This window comes from Quercus robur, chromosome 6, assembly GCF_932294415.1.
Source record: "Quercus robur chromosome 6, dhQueRobu3.1, whole genome shotgun sequence".
NCBI classification, from domain to species: Eukaryota; Viridiplantae; Streptophyta; class Magnoliopsida; order Fagales; family Fagaceae; genus Quercus; species Quercus robur.
This window is the reverse complement of record NC_065539.1, coordinates 24,087,673-24,109,263: the sequence shown is the minus strand read 5'-3', so window position 1 is coordinate 24,109,263 and position 21,591 is coordinate 24,087,673. Positions and strand designations below refer to the sequence as shown.

Here is a 21,591-nt window from a genome sequence, read left to right as displayed (position 1 = left end):
ACTCGGTTACAAAACCCTAAGGCGCAAAGACGCAGTAGCTTCTTTCAGAGAGAATAAGGCATCGGTCACCTTTTGCATATGTTCTCCTTGTATTCTCACATGTGACAAAAGCCTACACAAATACAAAAGCCTGGCCTAAAAATCAGATCTAAAAATTTTGATTTTCGTAACCTCGATATGTAAGGTTGAATTTAATCAACCATGTGTTGGCTTTATTCCGTGACAAATTTGCTTGTAATACAGCACTTAGAAACCTTGTATTTAGGTGGGAATCATGTAAGGGTAGTGTGTGTGAGAGTGTGAAGAAATGCTCAAGATAGTGCAGTGAAGCAGAGACTCGTGGCTAGGACTTGCGGGTGGCTCGCGGCTTGCAAGCCGCCAAAAGTTGCACACGCGCAGAGCATGCAGGGGAGTTGAACAGTCATGCCACTTGGAGCACTACAAGACAAAAATCCAGACTGGCCATTAAGTTAGCTCGCGGCTTGAACTCGCGACTCAGTCAAGTCACGAGGTCAAGTCGCCAGCCAACCCTGTTTTGGAAAAACTGATTCTTTGCATTCCATTCTCACACCAGTATAAATACTCCTCTTTCCCACAAAATAAGGGTGGCTATTTAGAAAGAAAAACCCTAAGAGAGGTTTCTTCAAAACACCCACTCAATTAGAGAGAGCTACTTATTCTTAGAGAGAAATCTTTGTAGTCTCTTTTCATTCCCTCTCTCATTGTCATACCTATTGAGAGGAGATTTCTATCCAAACACTACCCACACCCATTTAGAGTGTTGAGTGCTTCTGGAGCTTTGGGAAACATTGGAAGATGCCAAGGATGGCAGATGCTATGGATTATAGCGGAATCCGGTAAGCTAGAAAAGAAAAAGGTTCGGCGCAACCTCGTTGGAGCAAGAAGCTTGGAGGGCTTAGGTACATCGGGTAGATTAGGCTTGGAGGGTCTATTACTGTTCATGTATCCCAACTATATTTTCTAGTGGATTATTGATCGCTTGGAGGGCGGCGGAGAGGTTTTACGCCGAGGGCTTCGGTTTCCTCTTCGATAACACATCGTGTGTTGTCCTTGTGTTTGCATCTCTCTTCCCTTTATCTTTGCCTTTTATTTTCTGCTGTGGATGTGATTTATAATTGGCTTAGATTGATTTCCAATTCTTTTTATAACTTATGTTCATTTTCCGCACACTAGTTGTTTGACATAAATCTTGAATTGGTTAATTTGTAAATTGGGGGTCTAAACGTTCAAGGGTGTTTATACACATATTTGAACTTTCACGATAGATAGGAGGTGTCAAGCAAGTTTCGAGCTCTAAACCTCAATAGATACAGCTATTGAGAAGCTATCGAGGAGCTGTCGAGGAGACAGAGGCTTTTTCGATCGATCCACCAGCTATCGAGAGGTGTCGAGCTATCTGTCCAGTTTTAATGAACAACTTTTCTTCACTTGTTTCTTGGTCCAATTTTCATGATTTTAATACTAGACTTGAACAACATGTTTTTTGAAGTATTAAACACATCCTAGATCTACCCAATTACAAGCAAAGTGCGTTTTGTCAAAGGATTAGCCAATTACACACAATATGTTCTTAACAATCTCCCCCTTTGGCAATCTGTGATAAAACCACAACAAACAAATGAACATATGAGAGAAGTCATAAATCACTCAACTCATATTCACTTGTTGAATACAATAAAATCTATCATAACACAAACTCTTGAAAAACTTTGCAAGAAGAGAGTTTATGCAAGTAAACTTTGACAACCTGAATTTCTGAAACACTTTAAACAAAACTCATCAAGGCATCTTTGTGTGAAACAGAAATAATAGATAGCATACAAGTAAAATAAACATGTGTATAAAGGGAGAAAAGAAACAACATATGTAAAGGTAGGTGAAGAAGACATACATCATCAAAGATAAGCACAATGTATGTAAACATGGTCACAAGACCCAAGGTACAAGAAGGAGGTAAGCACTCCCCCTAACAAGATGAAACAAATCTCCCCCTTACAGAGGCATGTATTTCTCCCTCTAACATGTAGAATCTTTAAAAAAGAAACCACATATTCTCCACAAATTCTCCCCCTTTTTGTCATGATTGACAAATGGTACAAAAAGCTAGAACGCTTCACCCGAGAAACATAAAGATGATCAAAGATGATCAAGGGGGTACAAAGAATCCATAAAAATGCATGAATGTAATGAAACAAAATGCTATGGATGACAAAGTAAAAGAAGGATGCAAAACACACACACACACCCACACTAAACAAGTCTAACCAACTTTTATATTTAAAAAACAAGTCAAGACAGTTTAGTGAGCATACATTAACACATGTAAAACCTTGTGATGGCCAAATCACATTGTACTGGCATATTTATCAAGAATAGCAAAAAATATTGCGTGTTGTGTGTAAAAAACATCGCAAGATTGCATAAATGTATTCATGTTATGACGATTTGAGATATGAGAAAATCACTTTAACTCACACACAATCATAACTACTTGATGGGGACTATCACCTTTGAGGTACATCCTATAACTCCCACATCTCCTAGAATACACGCTTGCAATCATTTTTAAAGCATTTTTGATCTTTTTGCTTTTGATTTTTCTTTGCATTTTTTTTCTTTTAAACATATTATGCATGGGCTTATTAAAGAGAGAAAAGAATTACCCAATGATATTTGACATTCAAATTTTGCTATGCCTAAGCACATAAATGTCATTGACACTGCACTTTTGCTATGCCGAAGCATACAGGTGTCTTATTATGATTGGCGGGCAACAGTGGTGAGATGGTTATTTATGCCTTTCTCTTAGGATTTTTTAGTCATTCTCGTCAAAAAGAGTGATATGCATGTTAAGTTTAAGAGACAACTTAATCGTACTCATCACAAATACGAGCTACAAAAATCACTTGCTTAGTTGTGCATAGAGATGCTCATCTAAGTTACAAATGATACAAACTTTAGAAGACTTTGTTTCAATGGCCATCCAAGGTACACAAGTACCAATGTACACAAACACACTGTTTTTGTATTTTTCTGATTTTTCTTTTTATTTTTATTTTGAAAACAAAACAAAGTAAAAACTAAACAACCAAACAAAAATAGACAAACAACATGAAAGCCTGAAAGAAAGATGCAAATGCATGAAGGCATGATAAAAAGGTGCAGATGCATGAAAGCATAATTCCAAAGCAGATAAGAAATCAAGCAAAGAGAGTCTTACTTTAGATAGAAAGAATTAAAGCAATGGACAAACAGAAAAGACAATTAAGTCTTAGGCTCCTTTCTCACCCACACAGCACGAGTCTTTGGCCGTGAAGATGAAAAGGCACGTGTCCTAGTATGTCTACTAAAGGACATAGAAGAATTAAAATTCTCTTGAAATTGAGTTGAAAAGCTTAAAGCTTTTAATAACTCTCCAAACAAAGGAGTAGGTCCTTGAGAGGAAACCTGTGACTGTTTGGACAATTGCTTATGAGGATACAACTTAAAGCAATTAGGACGAATGTGTCCAGAAACACCACAATGGTGACAAACATGAGGTCTAACAAAGGATTTAGAATTAGCCAAATCAGTTTTGGATATTGTTAGGTTCTAAGAAATTAGGAACTAATGTATTAGAACTTCAATTTGTATTATGTTGGCAAACCATGATCAAAACATAGAGTCTAGGTTTAGGCTTGCTCAAAGTATGTTTATTTGTGAAATTGGAATCGAGTGATTGTAGAATTTATTGGACTAAATCTGCAAGGTTCGATCGATTGAAAATTAGACTCGATCGATCGAACCACGTGCAGATTTATTTTTTTGCAGAGTTCCAGTTCAGCCTAAACTCTACTTAAACGTATTAGGGTTCAAGTAAAACTCTCCTATATATAAGGAAAACCCTAGAACATTTTTTAAGGTGGTTTTTAGAGAGATTAGAGTGCCTCTTGTGCCTCTTTTTATTTTTAGGGTTTTGTACCCAAAGGCTCTCTAAAGGTTGCTCATATTGCGGTTTGTGTAAATCTCTTGTGAGATCTAGAGGAGCTTTCCTTTACACAAACTTAGGGTTTTCAAGGAGGAGATATTTTCTACACCTTGATGATCAAAACAGTTGTTGCCATTAAAACTTAAAGAATACACAAGCGGGGGTGCTTGTAGCTGGTGGGAATTCAAGAAAGGAGGAGTCCGTGGATTCGGAGCTTGCACGTGGTCGTGTCAGTAAGTTCTACTGGTTGGTAGCATTAGGAAGTCAAGCGGGGGTGCTTGTAAGTCCTTTTGTATGAACTTTGATTCTTTCAAGATAGTGGATTCAAGTTTACCTTGGATAGCTAGATCAAATCCTCCCCAGGTTTTTACCGGTTTGGTTTCCTAGGTGATCATATCATTGTCTTATTTATTTTCTGCTGCTTTGCATGATTTGATCTTTATTATTGTGATAACCTAGACTTGTTTAATTGGACTAAGTAACAACTTGGCTAATTACCTAGATTTAATCAATTGTTTAAGGGGTCTAAAAACCAACAAGTGGTATCAGAGCAGGTTGCTCTTTTATTTTAGATCTTTTGATCTAAGAGCTGATCCTTGACCCCTGTTGTCATGAATAATTTGAAGTGTCTTTCTGATCACGTTTTTGCTCATGCTTTTGTTGATTTTATTGATGCCTGTGAAACTCTTCGTAAGGAATTATTGAAATCTATGAAAATTGCTAAGAAATTCAAGGAAGAGTTAAAATTGGCTAATCTTGAAAAAGAGGAATTGATTGTTAGATTAGATGAATCTAATAAAAAGAATGAATTTTTGAGAAATCAAATTTCCTCTCAAGATCAGAAGATGAAAAGCTTGGAACAAGAGTTAGTTGAATCTAAAGTTAAAATTGAAAATTCGACTAGTACCAAGTCTGTTGTTGATAATAGAAGTGTTTCTGTTTCTCTTAAACCTAAAACTGAGAAAGTTTATATCCCTCCTTTCAAGAGGAATAATAAAGAAAAGGCTTATTTTGTTAGGTTAGACAAAGGTAAAAGTTCTGATGTAGACGCTGAAGTTTCTAAACCTAAGTCTAAACCTACTGTTAGAGAGCATAATAAATCTGTTTTTGTGCCTTCTTGTCACCTTTGTGGTGTTGTTGGTCATATTAGACCAAATTGTTCTTTGTTGAGGCAAAAACCTAAATCTGAGACTAGATTTGCTGTTAGGAATACTGATGTTCCTAAATTTGTTCTTGTCTGTCACTTTTGTGGTGTCCGTGGTCACATTCGTCCTAATTGTCATAAATTGAAATTTAAGCATTCAGTGTTTCAATCTAGGATATATGATGATATTTCTCCTGCCATAAGTCCATATAAATTGTTTCATATTATTTTGAAAAATTTGAGCTTGTTGGCTTGTGAAAGGAATTTGCAGGATTTCAGTCTTTCTCAGAAGATTAGTGTAATCCCTCAAATGCACTCTGCTTCACATGGATTTTCACCTACAAAGCCGAAAACTCGTACTAGATGGGTGAGAAAAGATTCTCTAAGGTGAGTGTTGCTGACTTGTCCCTGATTTAATTCTTTCAATTGTTTGTGGACATGTTTTGTTTTTGTTTTTGGTTGTTTTTTTTAAAGTTTTTTTAAATAAAAAAAATCCAAAAACATTGAAAAATTTTCAAAAAGACAAATATTTTATTTTGAGTCTTGTTTTATTTTTCTTGAGGATTACATGAATTATGATATCTCTCTCTTGATTTAGAACATGCTTGACATTGTGGAGAAACTTGGATAGTATGTGTTATATAAGTGCTAAGCTATTTTTTGATTTTATGTGAGTATGTACTAGTTTGTACATGTACTCAAGGGTTAATTAAGAAATTGATATTTCTTGTTTGAGTACCTTCTATAGCTTAGTTAAGCACTGTCATGCATTGCATTTGCATTGTTTTTTTAATATAATGTGTGCTTTTAGTTTTTGGTTATAAATTTTTAATACCAAAAAGTTTTTTGTGTTTTGTATTTCACATCTTGGATTTATAATCAAGGATTGACCATATTATCTTTACATAACAAGTTTATGTACCTTGTTTAGCTTTGATGAGCTTACTTATTGTACTTTACTAGTTGAAACTTTGTAGTGCATGTTGTGTGGGAAAGATGTTTATGGTTTTGATCACTTTGTCTTGATCTTGAAGTCACATGTTTTTTGACTGTCGGACTTGAACTTTTTGAGAAAGGCATAAATAACCATCTCACCACTGTTTACTAGCCAATCATGAACACCTTAGTGCATATCATAAGATTTTGTGCTCGAGAAAGTGTAGCACATGCACAAAAAGAACATAAGGTGTAGCCTCGGTTTAATTGCTTAATACTTAAAATTAGTGTGTACTATTAGGCTTGATGCCAAATCACATAATTAAAATTGGTGTGTATATTATGAGGTATAAAATCAAGAAACTTACATGATTGCAAGCTTGTTTTCTAGGAGATGTGGGAGTTATATGATGTAACTCTTTTGGTGATAGTCTCTTTCAAATTCTATGTGATGAATTTTGTAGAAATTGTGATTGATTTCTATTACCATATCACCTCACATGTTTTTCAAGTTTTTGCTAGTTGCACACACTACATAAGTTATTCTTTGCTAAACTTGGTACATTATATTGTGTGTGATCTTGTTGTGGTCATCCAAGATTAAAAGTTCCTTGATTTTAATGCAAAATGTGTTTAATGTTTGCACTTTGAGGACAAATTGATTGAAAATCTTGTTTTTGGAAGATCTGGGTTAAAGTCAAGTGTTTTTGAAAAACTTTTAATCTCATACTCATGCATTTCATTCATGAAATATTGTGCTTTGAGGAGTTTCTGCATTAAATTGCTTTGTTTTTTTTTCAAAAATTTGATTTTTCCATGCATCATTTATGTTTAGGATTCACATGCATTGCATTGTTTTCTGTATCCATCTTGCAGTTTTGCAGTCATATCTCTCATTCTTTTCACACATAACATGCATACACTTTGCTAAATTGGGTACTCAACTTGATAAAAAATTGATTGATTAATTTTTGAGCTATGTACTTTCTAGTATATGTCTTTTTTACGTGTGAACTGTAGAAAATATTTTTCTTAAGAGATATGATGGATAATCAATGTGCAAATATTTTCTCTACTCATGCAACTGTTTGTGGGTCACATAGTGCCATGTTTGCATTTTATTGAAAGAGAGAATATTTTTTTTTCATGTGTATTCTCAACTTAGTTTTTTTTAAAAACTTGGTTTGTGTCTTTTTATTTATCCCCATCCCCTTTATTTTTCCCTAAAACTGTTTTTCCCAAAACTTGTTTTGTTTTTCCTATTTTTATAGGGGGGGAAATTTTTTTTAACCTTTGTGGTTCTTAGGGGGAGTTGTCTCTATTTCCTATAGAGTTGAACTGTTTTGTGTTCCCTTATTTCTCTATTTTTTCTTACTCTGTTGTGTATGTTTTCTGTCAACTCTTTGTTTGAGTTGTCTTTGTCAATGCGTGACAAAAAGGGGGAGAGATTTAGATGAAATGTGTGGAAAATACAAGAATGTTCTGTTTAGGGGGAGTTAACATTGAGTTAACATTATTTTTGATGTATCTAACTTAGGGGGAGAGTTAGATTGCATATTTGTTGATTTACTGTTTTTGTTTTTCTGTCACACATGCGTTTATGCGTTTGTTGAGTGTTTCAGGAAATATACAGGTTGATTCAGTCATGCTGCTGTCTACACTTGTAACTAAGAGATAGTAGTTAGGTTGAATTATTTTTGGGCTATATGTGACTTTGAGCATTTCATGTTTGTGATGTGTTTTGTCATGGATTGCCAAAGGGGGAGATTGTTAGGTTCTAAGAAATTAGGAACTAATGTATTAGAACTTCAATTTGTATTATGTTGGCAAACCATGATCAAAACATAGAGTCTAGGTTTAGGCTTGCTCAAAGTATGTTTATTTGTGAAATTGGAATCGAGTGATTGCAGAATTTATTGGACTAAATCTGCAAGGCTCGATCGATCGAAAATTAGACTCGATCGATTGAACCACGTGCAGATTTATTTTTCTGCAGAGTTCCAGTTCAGCCCAAACTCTACTTAAGCGTATTAGGGTTCAAGTAAAACTCTCCTACATATAAGGAAAACCCTAGAACGTTTTTTAAGGTGGTTTTTAGAGAGATTAGAGTGTCTCTTGTGCCTCTTTTTATTTTTAGGGTTTTGTACCCAAAGGCTCTCTAAAGGTTGCTCATATTGCGGTTTGTGTAAATCTCTTGTGAGATCTAGAGGAGCTTTCCTTTACACAAACTTAGGGTTTTCAAGGAGATATTTTCTACACCTTGATGATCAAAACAGTTGCTGCCATTAAAGCTTAAAGAATACATAAGCGGGGGTGCTTGTAGCTGGTGGGAATCCAAGAAAGGAGTCCGTGGATTCGGAGCTTGCACGTGGTTGTGTCAGTAAGTTCTACTGGTTGGTAGCATTAGGAAGTCAAGTGGGGGTGCTCTTAAGTTCTTTTGTATGAACTTCGATTCTTTCAAGATAGTGGATTCAAGTTTACCTTGAGGATAGCTAGGTCAAATCCTCCCCAGGTTTTTACCGGTTTGGTTTCTTGGGTGATCATATCATTGTCTTATTTATTTTTCGCTGCTTTGCATGATTTGATCTTTATTATTGTGATAACCTAGACTTGTTTAATTGGACTAAGTAACAACTTGGCTAATTACCTAGGTTTAATCAATTGTTTAAGGGGTCAAAAAACCAACAGATATCATACCTTTATTATCTTTCTCAGATTGTGGCACAAAGACAGTCCTTGATCCAGAAGCCGTGGAAGAGGAGGGGCTAGAGGAAACAGCATATCCTAAGCCAGTCTTATCAGAACTAGGCTTTTGAGCACTCTGTACCTCATCAAGCTTTGCACTTGACATCCTCTCTATTTGAGTTCTTGCATGACTAAGCTTAACCTCAAGATTCTTAACCTTCTCTTCTAATGAGGTGTTCTCCACAACAAGAGTCTCAACTAACCTTGTAGTCTCATATAGTTTGACTAATAGATCAGCCTTTTCAGTTTTTACCTTATTAAGCTCTTTTCTAGAAAGATGAGAAGTCTTTTCAGATTTTATGAATTCAGTGCATAGCTTATCATAGGCTTCTTGAAGGGTCATCTTCTTAGGTGCTTCATCATCAGAAGAATCCTCACTGTCATTAGCACTCTCCACAATCACCTTATCGGTTGAGGTAGCAAAGGCCATAACGTGACGACATTCATCCACATACTCATCAGAAGAATCATTCTCAGTATCACTCCAAGTAGCAACCAACCCTTTATCTTTGGATTCCTTGGTCTTTTCCTTCATGAGATAGTTTGGGCACTCTATCCTTATATGACCAAAACCTTTGCACTCACGGCATTGGATGAGGGGTTTCTCATTCTTGCCCTTCCTAGAGGATTTAGATTTCTTAGGAGGTTTGCTCTTATGCTTCTTCCTAAATTGAAGAAGCTTGATAATCTCATCAGTTATGAAAGTTAGATCCTCACCCTCATCTTCATCTTCATCTTCACTTTCATTTTCATCTTCAGAGTCCTCAATCTCTTCCTCTATACCCTTAAGAGCTAAGTTTCTATTCTTTCCACCTTTTCCCATTGAGCCTAATCCTATCTCATAGGTTTGAAGCTTCCCTACAAGCTCAGTCAAAGGAATTTGATCAATGTCCTTTGCTTCCTCAATGGCAGTGATCTTGGCATGGAATCTTTCAGGTAAGGACCCAAGGATTTTCCTAACAATTTTGGATTCTACAATACATTCTCCAAGGTTGAAGGCAGAATTCACAATATCTTTGAGTTTAGCATAGAACTCATCAAAGGTCGCATCCTCCTCCATCCTTATTTCTTCAAAACTACTAGTGAGTCTTTGAAGCTTTGCAGTGTTTACTGCCTTGGTACCTTCATAGGTGGTCTCAAGAATGGTCCATGCTTCCTTGGCAACTTCTGTGGATGATATTTTCTTGAATTCCTCATTGGTCACCCCACAAAACAATGCATTCAAAGCCCTATTGTTGAAATTTGCTGCTATGATTGTTGCATCATCCCAATCCATCGGCGCTTCCTTTGGCTTAATCCAGCCAACTTCAATAGCTTGCCATACCTGTTCACCTAAAGCCTACAAAAAAACTTTCATACGAATTTTCCAGTACGTATAATTAGTTCCATCAAATAAAGGAGGAATCAAAAGAAATTGTCCACGATCCATGACAACGAGGGTTAAGGATCACACTCAGGAAATTAATCCAATTAGAGTGTACCTGCTCTGATACCACTTGTTGGAAAATTTAGACCCCGGTTGATAGAATTAATAAGTTTTAAGTCCAAGTTATTAATTAGATTTATTATCAATAAAGCTTGTTAAAATAAACAAACATCAATATCATGTCAAAATCATGCAGCGGAAAAATAAATAAGACAAGATATGATGATCTAGGAAAACCAATGAAACCAACCAGTTTCACAGTAAAAAACTTGGGGGGAAACCTTCCCAAAAAGCAATTCACTATAGTAAAGAGAAGTTTCAGATCTAGTAGAAAACCTTTATCCCTAGACTCTACAATCCCCGTAGATAAACTCACAGTAGAAATCTTCTACCGCTTCAGAACCTCTGAACTCTTCAATATATGAACGCCACTCTTTGATGCATGAATCTCAGTACGTGACTAACCAATTGCACAGATCCTAGTACGCGACTTAATCACCAACTAGAAGAAGATGTTGGGTGCAAAGTTCTTCACTTCATCAACAATGAAGATCAAGAAGCACTCGGTTATAAAACCCTAAGGCGCAAAGACGCAGTAGCTTCTTTCAGAGAGAATAAGGCATCGATCACCTTTTGCATATGTTCTCCTTGTATTCTCACATGTGACGGCCTCTAAAATAAGCTTTATATAGGTCTAGGGTTATGAGAAAAGAAATCCTACAAAAATACAAAAGCCTGGCCCAAAAATCAGATCTGAAAATTCTGATTTTCGTAACCTCAATAGATAGCAGGTGTCGAACAGGTGTCGAGCTTTAAACCTTGATAGATATAGCTATTGAGAAGCTATCGAGGAGCTGTTGAGGAGATAGAAGCTTTCTCGATCGATCCACCAGCTATCGAGAGGTGTCGAGCTATCTGTCCGCAGGTGTCGAGCTATCTGTCTAGCTTTAATGAACAACTTTTCTTCACTTGTTTCTTGGTCCAATCTTCATGAATTTAATACTAAACTTGAACAACATGTTTCTTGAAGTATTAAACACATCCTAAATCTACCCAATTATAAGCAAAGTGCGTTTTGTCAAAAGACTAGCCAATTATACATAATATGTCCTTAACAGTTGGGTTGTGTTGATTTGTTGTTATATGCTCATGCATTGCATCCTCATTGCATTATAACAATGTTTCATGCATTTTAGGATTGCGTGATTGATTAAAATTGTGAGTACTATTAGGTTGGATTGGATTTTTACCCATGATGCTTTTAATTTTTGCATGTCACATGGTCATGCATTTCTCATGCATACGTTCTTTTCTGTTAGGACATATGTGAATCATGTTAGAAACATATGTCAATATTTTATATAATTGCCTATTCCTTTGACAAAACATACTTTACTTGTAATTGGGTAGATCTAGGATGTGTCTAATACTTCAATGAACAAAGTTTCAAGTTCAAGTGTTAAAGCTATGCAAATTTGTCCAAGAAACAAGTGAAGAAGTGCTGGATTTTAAAACTTGACAGCTAGTATCTATCGAGGTTTAAAAGCAGCTGAAGCCCGATACTCGATAGCTAGCTCGATAAATAAGCTATCTGTTTAGATTTATGAAAAACAGATTTTCAATTCTGTTTTGCATCTAATCCGTGGGTACATGTTTAGGCTTTCTTTTCTCCTAACCCTAAACATATATAAGGATTATTTTAAGGGCTGTCAAAGGTTGCACAAGTGTGAAGCAAAGTTGTGTTCATGCAAATTGTGACTTGAGATAAAATTTGCCCTAATTCATCTTTCTCTTGAAAAAGCTGTTGCGTTTATACAGCGCAGAGTTTTATGACCAATGAGCTTCTTGATCTTCATCGTGTGATGATCTGAAGAACTTTATAGCCAACATCTTTCTCAAGTTGGGGAGTAAGCCCATACTGGGATTCAAGCATCACATTGGTTAGTCACGTACTAGGAGCTGTGCATTAAAAGGAGAGATTGTCACTATAGAACAAGTCCAATATTGGGGTAAGGGTTCAACCGTAGGTTGGTCAATAGTATTGAGACTTGCTAGCATCATAACAAATTTGTTGTTTCTATTTCTACTGCTACTGTTACTAACACTAAGAGTATCCAACCAATGACTTCCATCTGCAGGAAGTCCAAGTCTTTTGGATCCACTATTACCATTTCCATAGTTGACTTACAATACATCATCGCTAATACCATTCATATGATTGGTAATACATCTATTTCTTCTCTCTCAGTTTTATTTGGTACGTCTCCTTCCTCTTAGCTTATGGATTATGTTTGTTGCAATCACATGACATCTCACTCGTCCTTATTTTCTCAACTTGAACCTGCACCACATCCTCTTAATATTTGTACAATAAGTGGTTTCATAATGTTTGGTCATAATATAGGTTTTATCTCAACCTCCAACCTCTTTGTTATTGGGGTATTTAAAATTCCTAACTTTTCTTATAATTTATTTTCTGTAGGACAATTAGCTGAGTTGGATTATTGCATTACTTTTGATTATTCTAGGATCTGAGGACAGGATAGGAGCTTGGGACTGGTCCTAGAGTTGGGTGTATGTTTCCCGTGGATAACCTTTGTCTTCCACCTGTTGCTCCTATTTCTGTTGCTGCTATTTCTGTTGTTGCTGTAGCTTCTTGTAGTTTCTTCTATTCCTTCCCTTGCACTTTGGCATGCTTGACTTGATCACGCATCTTCCTTTCGGGTACAACACTTGGCTCCTAGAGGTTTGTTAGGTTCAAGGCTCGAAGAAAATTTTGATTGTGTTTCATGTCAGTTAGGAAAACAACTAACTTTGCATTTCATTACTAGTAAATCAATGTTTACTGATATCTTTGACCTAATTCATTTTGATGTTTGAAGGCCTTCCTCTGTCTCTAGTATTGGTGGATCACGATATTTTGTTGTCTTTGTTGATAATTATTCTGGTTATAGTTGGATTTTTCATATGATATATCATTTTGAATTGTTACAAGTATATTGTAACTTTACAAAAATGGTTGAAACTCAATTTTCCTAATGCATCAAAATTTTTCAATTTGATAATACTCATGAATATACTCAATATGCTTTCAAAGTTATTTTGCATTCCTATGGCACTATTCTTCAACTAACTTGTCTAGGTACCTCTCAATAAAATGGTAGAGCCGAACGAAAACTTCGTTATATTTTTAACACTGTTCGTGCTCTCCTTCTCTTTGCCAAAGTCCCTACTCCTTTTTGGGCAAAGCCACTCTTCATGCTGTTCATTCTATTAATCACATGCTGTTCATGCTATTAATCGCATTCCCAATACTTTCATCCAAAATCAAATTCCATAAGAGTGCCTTTTTGGGTTTCCTCCAGACTATCACCACCTTCGCTCCTTCAGTTCTGCCTGTTTCATTCTTCTTCAGTCATATGAGTATAACAAACTTAAGCCTCGATTTAGGCTTTGCTGTTTTCTTGGCTATGGCAAAACTCAAAAAGGGTATCAGTGTTATGATCTTGTCTCTCATCGTTTTCGTATCTCTTGCAGTGTTGTCTTTTGGGAATATCGCTTCTTTGTCGAGCTCTCTCACATCCATGCCTCCCTATCTACCTCCTTTTTCTTAAATCTTTTTCTACATGAGCCACATATTTCTTCTATAGTTGCTCTCAATCCTTCTATAGATTTCTCTGTCTAATCACCTAATATTTTTGATGCCTCTCCTAGATCACCCTCTAATGAACAAGTGGAAGATGAACAAGTTGAAGACAAGCTACCCAACTTTGAGCCTGGGTCCCCTACTCTTGCTCTGGTTGAAGATCTGCACAAAACATTCCACCTTGTCACCCAATTAGGGTAAGATCCATTCCTGCACATTTACTTGACTATCATTGTTATACTACCATTACTACACTGCATGAACCTCACACATATCGTGAGGCTTCCACTGATCTTTTATGGAAAATTACAATGAAAGATAAACTTGATGCATTATCCAAAATCCATACTTGAGATTTGGTAACGCTCCCTCTAGGAAGTTTATGGTTGGCTGTAAGTGGATTTATAAGATTAAGACTCGTTCTGATGGGTCCATTGAGTATTATAAAACTCGTCTTGTTGCAAAAGGTTTTACACAAGAGTATGAGATTGATTATGAAGATACCTTTACTCTAATTGCTCGAATCTCATTTGTCCATGCCCTTTTAGCTGTTGCTAGTAAATGAGATTTTTTTCAGATGGATGTCAAAAATGCCTTCCCTAAAGAGAATTTAAGTGAAAAGGTTTATATATAACCTCCTCTTGGTTTCTCTATTGAACCGAACAAGGTTTATCACCTTCGACGTGCATTTTATGGCCTTAAACAAGTTTCATGAGTGTGGTTTGCGAAGTTCAACTCTACCATCTCTCGCTTTGGTTAACTACCAAATCTTATGATTTTGTCTTATTTCTTCGTCGCACCGACAAAGACACTATTTTGCTTCTCCTGTATGTGGATGATATGATCATAACTGGTGATGACCTCAGTGACATTTAAGAACTCAAGGATTTTCTCAGTCAGTAATTTGAGATGAAAGATCTTAGACATCTTATCTACTTCTTGGGTCTTGAAATCACTCATCCACCAATAGACTTTATATTACTCAAGCTAAGTATGCTTCTGAACTTTTTTCTCGAGCTAGACTCACTGATAGTAAGACTGTTGATACTCTAGTTGAACTTGATCCACCATTGTCTAATCCCTCTCTTTACAGATGATTGGTTGGCAACCTAGTTTATCTCACTATCACTCATCGAGATATTTCCTATGTTGTTCACCAGGTGAGCTAGTTTCTGTCTTCTCCACAATCGACTCACTATGCTACTGTCCTGTGCACACTTCGATACATGAAGGACTTTCTCTTTCATGGCCTTTTTACTTTACTTAGTCTCCTCTTGTTCTCTATGCTTTCTTTGATACTGATTGAGCAGGAGATCTCACTGATCGAAGTTCAACCACTAGTTATTGCTTTCTTCTTGGTTCTTCTCTGATTTCTTGGCAAAACAAGAAACAAACCGTTGTGGCCCGCTCCAGTACTAAAGTGGAATATCCTGCCCTTGCTGATACCACATTTAAACTCCTCTGACTTTAATGGCTTCTTAAGGATTTATGTGTGTTGACTACTTCTACTACTCCTCTTTATTGTGATAACCAAATTGTCATTTATATTGCTCACAATGATGTCTTCTATGAATGGACTAAACACATCGAGATTGATTGTCATTTTATCCTTATCATCTTGTCCATGGTGCTTTCAATCTATTCTCAGTCTCTTCTAAATATCAACTTGCAAAAATCTTCCCCAAGTCACATCCTAAGGGACGTTTTCATGCTTTGGTTGACAACCTCAAGTTGGTCTCACACCCATCTTGAGTTTGAGGAGGGCTATTAATGTGTAATAGACTATGGGCTTTAGGCCCACCTTATTTACCTGTATAGCACACATACTTGTACTGCACAGTATGCTATGTACTGCATATTATGCATCTACTATATAAAGACACTCTTGTATATTTTATTATGGTGAAATACAATAATACTCATTTAGTATTTCAAACTTTAATTATTATTATTATTATTATTATTATTATTATTATTATTATTTTAAGAAACATTCTCAGCTAAAGCTAACTATAATTTCTCACTTGTGTAATTATTTACTTTTGTTACTTGGTCATTCATGGTATTCTCATTTCATTGGCTCCTTTTAAACGCTGTACAATAAAAAAATAAAAAAAATAAAAAAAAGGAGGGGGATGGGCTCATCTGCATGTTGTGTAAACAAGAACATAAATATTTTCTAGAGTTGTCTTCGAAGCAGATTCACAGATTTCATGCGAGCTCTTCAAGCCAGTGCAACTAGTACTCGAAAAATCTCAACAATTGTACTTGTAGAAGACAGTATAGACTTGGTTCTTAGCTAACGACAACATAGGAAATGATAATCCTATGAAGAAACCGAAAACTACTCGAACAAAAGTAGTTACGGTAAACATTATAGACCTTTTTTTTTTTTTTTTTGTTTGGAGAAGAATAAACATCATAGACTTGGTTTGTGGGTTTACAGAGGATCGCATTTTCTTTTGTACATAAAAGTAAAGTATTAAGTGGCCCATTGCTTATTGTCTAATAAGGGCCTTTTTTGGTAATAGCTCTAGGCCGCTCCCAATATCCAATTTGCTCTCTTGTGTTTTGCTAAAGAGCGACTCTAACAGCCTCTCCAAAGTCCAAACACATTTTTGGAGAGCAAACTTACAAAATATCAGCTCAAACAGCCTTTCCATAAAAGCACTTGCATTGGAGGTGTAAAAATCCCTAATTGCTATTTTAGCAACCAAGACCCAAAAATAGAGTTACATCTGTTAATCGAAATGCAAAATTCTTAAGCATCTGTGAACAGTAGGTTTCTATATTTACAACCTACTGTTCATCAGATTGCAAACATAAATAATACATTTTATTCCTCTCTTTCTCTCTCTCTCTCTCACTTTCTCTCTCTCTCTCTCTCTGCTTTGTGTTATTCTCTTTTCCCTTTTCCCTTTCTCTCTTCTCCTTCAACCCCTTTCACTCTTCGAACCTATCTCCTCTCTCAGCTCGTCTTCCTTGTAAATCGTAGATTGCTCATTGTAATAGAAATAGATAGTTGTGGTTGTTGTTTGGTGGGTTTGGGTTGGCGTTTGGGTCAGATTTGGTCGGTGCTTAGGTCGGAGTTTGGGTTGGCGTTTGGGTGGAGATTTGGTTGGAGTTTGGGTGGTTGCATTTCGGGTTGTGGGTGGTTGTTTGGTGGTTGTTCGGATCGGAATTTGGCTAGATCGGCCTTGGGTGGGTGGGTGGCTATAGAGATTGTCTGTCTTGGATTTTGAGTTGTGGGTTGTTGGTGGGCATGGGGTGGTCGTGAGGTTGTGGGTGATGGCTTTGGTGGCTTCAGATCGGCTGTGGGTGGCTAAAAAATGTATTTGGTGGTGGGCTTGTGGTGGTGTTGGGTGAGTAAATGGTTTTTTTTTTTTTTTTTTTGGTTGAATATGGTTTTTTGTGGTGGAATGCTTGGTGAATAGTGGTGGTGTAAGGTGGTGGTGGTTTGCTGATGGTTTTGACTGGTAGTAGAGGAAAAGAGATAAGAGAGAAACATATATATATATATATATATATATAATATATAATTTTATTATGTAGTTATATTATTTTAATCAGTTGTATGTAAAAATAAAAACTAGGATGTAGGGTGTATTGTAAAGTGAGTTGATATAATAGATAAAGCAGGATTATAGATGGTAAAATACAACTTTTATAACATCACCGTTGCTAATGCTCTAATGCAACTTTATTTTAAAGTTATTATGGTAGCTCTCTTGACCGAGTGAGCACTATAGCAACTCCAAAACGTTTTTCTCTCTTAAAATAATCCAGACTTGAAAAAATTTGAATAAAAAATTATGCACAATAGATTAAAATTGCTGTCTTTTTCTCAACAACTACAAAGGACAACAAAACAAAAAAAGGTTTCAAATCATAAAACACATTTTTTCTCACAAAACTAATGAAATCAAAACAAATTAAAAATAAATAAATAAAGTCTATCTAACCCATCATTTATGGGTCAAGGTTCGAGACCCATGGCTTGAATTTATATATATATAAATATATATATATATATATATTTAAATACAATAAATAATTGCTCTTTTTATTATTAAGCTAAGACACTAATTGATTTTTAGCGTAGGTTGGATTTGAATCTTAGATCTTTTGTTTGAAGACTAGAGATTTGACTAGTTTAGCAAACTAGAACCCAATACGACTTGATCATCCTTCCTGTCTTTCACACTTTTTTTGTTGTGTGTGTGTGTGTGAACGAGTTGTATTAGGGATACAATGAATTGTCAAAATATTTTTACAATAACTAAAGTGTCAGTCTCTGCCAAACAAAAATTAAATAAAAATAATAAAACATTATACAAGGGTTGTAAAAATATAGTAACATTTTATTGTGTCCCTATGTTATAATGATAAAATACACTACGGTCTACGTTTATCCAAAAAAAAGTCTTGGGGGTTCAATAATTTGGTATTGCGTCCCTGGATCTTCTTGAATTTACATTTTCTAGAGTTGAAAAACTTAAAGATGCCTCGTGGAAAACTTTATAGAGGTTGGGTTGGGTCAATCAGCTTTGTCTTTCTTTAGGAAATTGCCATACCATTTCAGTTGTTGAAGACTGTGGCTGAGAAAGATAAAAAATCTTGTGGTATGTTTTTGTTTAGGACCCAGCAGCACCAACTAAAACCTTGTTTTCTTGGGTTGGGACTTAACAGCAACAGATGAAGCTAAGTCAAGTCAACAAGTCAAGTCTACTTTAGGCAACAACTAACTCCGTGTAATTGCCTCGGTTGTTTCCTTTTGTTCCATTTAACACTTGGGAATTTATAGTTATTCAGAGAACTACAATAAATTTTGGACAAAATTCTCTTAATACTCCTCTTTCATTCTTCATCTCATGACTTCCATTTCCAAACCAGTTCTACTCTTACTGCTTGTTTTCTCACTTTCAATTGATTCAAGCGCTCAGCAAAACCACTCCAATGTGATCAACTTAGGGTCTTCGCTTTCCCCCAGTGCAAACCATACTTCTTGGCTCTCACCTTCTGGTCTTTTTGCATTTGGTTTCTACCAACAAGGTGATGGCTTTCTTATTGGAATATGGTTGATTCATCAAACTGAAAAAACAATAATTTGGACAGCAAATCGAGATGACCCACCTGTCTCCTCAAACGCTTCTCTGGACTTAACTAGAGATGGTAAGCTGCTGCTAAAAATTGAGCAAGGCGTAGAAAAGTTAATTCCTCAAATGCTTGATCCTTCTCCTGTAGTTTCAGCTGCTATGCTTGATTCTGGTAATTTTGTTCTCTACGGCAATGATTTCTCTGTCATTTGGGAGAGCTTTGATTTTCCAACTGACACCATACTAGGAGGTCAGAATCTTTCTTCTGGGTATAAACTGGTTTCTAGCGTGTCTACATCAGACCAATCAAGCGGAAGATTTTTCCTTCAAATGCAGAAAGATGGAAACCTTGTTGGCTACCCTGTAAATAGCTCGGCGGAATCAGATGATGCTTATTGGTCATCTAACACTCCTAATAGCGGTCTCAATGTACAGCTTATTCTTAGTCATATAGGCATTCTATTCCTTAGTGGTGGTGATTTGCGTGAACACATTTTGGCAAATAGCTCCTACCCTAGCAAGAATAGGACTGCTATCCATCGTGCAACACTTGATGCAGATGGGATATTTAGATTGTATTTACACCGCTTTGAGAGCAGTAATGGCTCTGATGTGTTGCTGGAGTGGTCAGCATTGTCTAACCTATGTGAAGTCAAGGGTATCTGTGGATTCAACAGTTACTGCTCAGGCATGGGCAACAAAGATGTCTGTAAATGCTATCCTGGATTTCATTTCATTAACGCCAGTAAGAAGTTCCTGGGCTGTTACAAGAACTCAAGTGACGATGATTGCAGACGCAGTAAACATCCATCAATGTTGTACAGTATTGTTCCTTTAGAGAATATGGGGTGGAGTGATTATCCTTACTCGGTGGTACAAATGGAGAAGGAAGATTGTTGCAAATCTTGCTTGGAAGATTGTAATTGTGGGGCGGTATTGTATACAGGTGATGAGTGTACCAAATTTAAGCTTCCACTAAGATATGGCAGAGTAAGTGATAATTTTTCATCTACTGCCTTCTTTAAGGTGATAAGGGATGATCTCAGAATACCATTACCAGACCATAATCCCTCATTGGCTCCAACGGTCTTGACTGAAAGCAAAAGAAGTCTGATTTTGATTCTTTCTATAAGTTTGGGTTCCATTTCAGGCTTTTGTTTCATCTTTGCAATCTATAGTTTCTTCAGATACAGGCGTCAACTTTTCAGGTATAGAAGGCTGTTGGGAAATGCAAATTTGGGATTAACTGAAGAGTTAACTCTCAGATTATTTTCTTATAGCGAGCTTGAGAAAGCAACAGATGACTTCAAGGAAGAGTTAGGTAGGGGTTCTTTTGGAGCTGTTTATAAAGGGACTATATCTGAAGGTAACAAAGCTATTGCTGTTAAAAGACTAGAGAAAGTTGTGGAAGAAGGGCAAAGGGAATTTCGAGCTGAGATGACTGCAATTGCACGAACTCATCACAGAAACTTGATTCGATTACTTGGTTTTTGTATTGAGGGCTCTAGGAAGCTTCTAGTTTACGAATTCATGAGTAATGGCTCGTTAGCAGATCTTCTCTTCAAGGCTGAGATGCGCCCCATTTGGAAAGAAAGAGTGAGAATTGCCCTTGATGTTGCCAAAGGGATTCTCTATCTGCATGAAGAGTGTGAAGTTCATATCATCCACTGCAATATAAAGCCCCAAAACATACTCTTGGATGATACATGGACTGCAAAGATATCTGATTTTGGGTTGGCAAAGCTGTTAGTGCCAAATCAATCAAGAACCACTATGGGAATTGAAGCAAAAGTTGGGTACTTAGCACCTGAATGGCAAAAGAATGCCTTAGTATCTGTTAAAGCAGACACATACAGTTTTGGTATTGTGCTTTTGGAGATAGTTTGTTGTAGAAGCAGTATAGAAATAAATGTTCCAACGGCAGATGAGATAATTCTTTCTACTTGGGTATATAATTGCTATATAGCCGGAGAGTTGGACAAACTTGTGGAAGATGAAAATGTAGACATCATGGCACTGGAAAGAATGGTGAAGGTGGGTTTATGGTGCATTCAAGAAGATCCAGCTTTGCGTCCGTCAATGAAAAGTGTAACCTTGATGTTGGAAGGGACAATGAATATTCCAGTCCCTCCATCTCCAGTTCTCATTTGATGAAATGAAGTATTCTAGGTTTTTTTTTTTTTTTTTTTTTTTTTTTAATCTTTTCAGCTTATTCGTGTGCATCCATGTACTTAAATACATTTGTACGTATGCATAACTATGTATTGTGCTAGTTTATATGAATAACTATACCATTTCTAAGAAAATAATTTCAGTTTGAGGATCGGATCAAAATATTGAAGTTGACATGTCTATCAACATTAATCTCTTCTTTCCTGTTTTTTTTTTTTTTTTTTTTTTTTTTTTTTTTTTTTTTTTTTTTTTTTTTTTTTTTTTTTTTTTTTTTTTTTTTTTTTTTTTTTTCCTTTCACCTTGCTCACATTTTCTTTTTTTATTTTTTGTCACTTTCTATCCTCCATTCCAAATCAAGTGTCAAGGAAGACTTGTCACTTAGCCAATCGAGAAAAATGTGTGATATTTTGTCGACCATGCATTTGTTCCATGAAGGAC

The 21,591-nt window shown here is 36.1% G+C and overlaps 1 protein-coding gene across 1 annotated transcript; it reads left to right on the top strand.

The window, feature by feature from the left end:
* Positions 1–18,581: 18,581 nt before the first annotated feature.
* Positions 18,582–21,315, top strand: LOC126733319 (G-type lectin S-receptor-like serine/threonine-protein kinase LECRK1). The gene has a single exon (XM_050436559.1). The coding sequence runs from the start codon at positions 18,757–18,759 to the stop codon at positions 21,130–21,132; it is 2,376 nt and encodes a 791-aa protein (XP_050292516.1). The 5' UTR covers positions 18,582–18,756; the 3' UTR covers positions 21,133–21,315.
* The last annotated feature ends 276 nt before the right edge of the window (positions 21,316–21,591 follow it).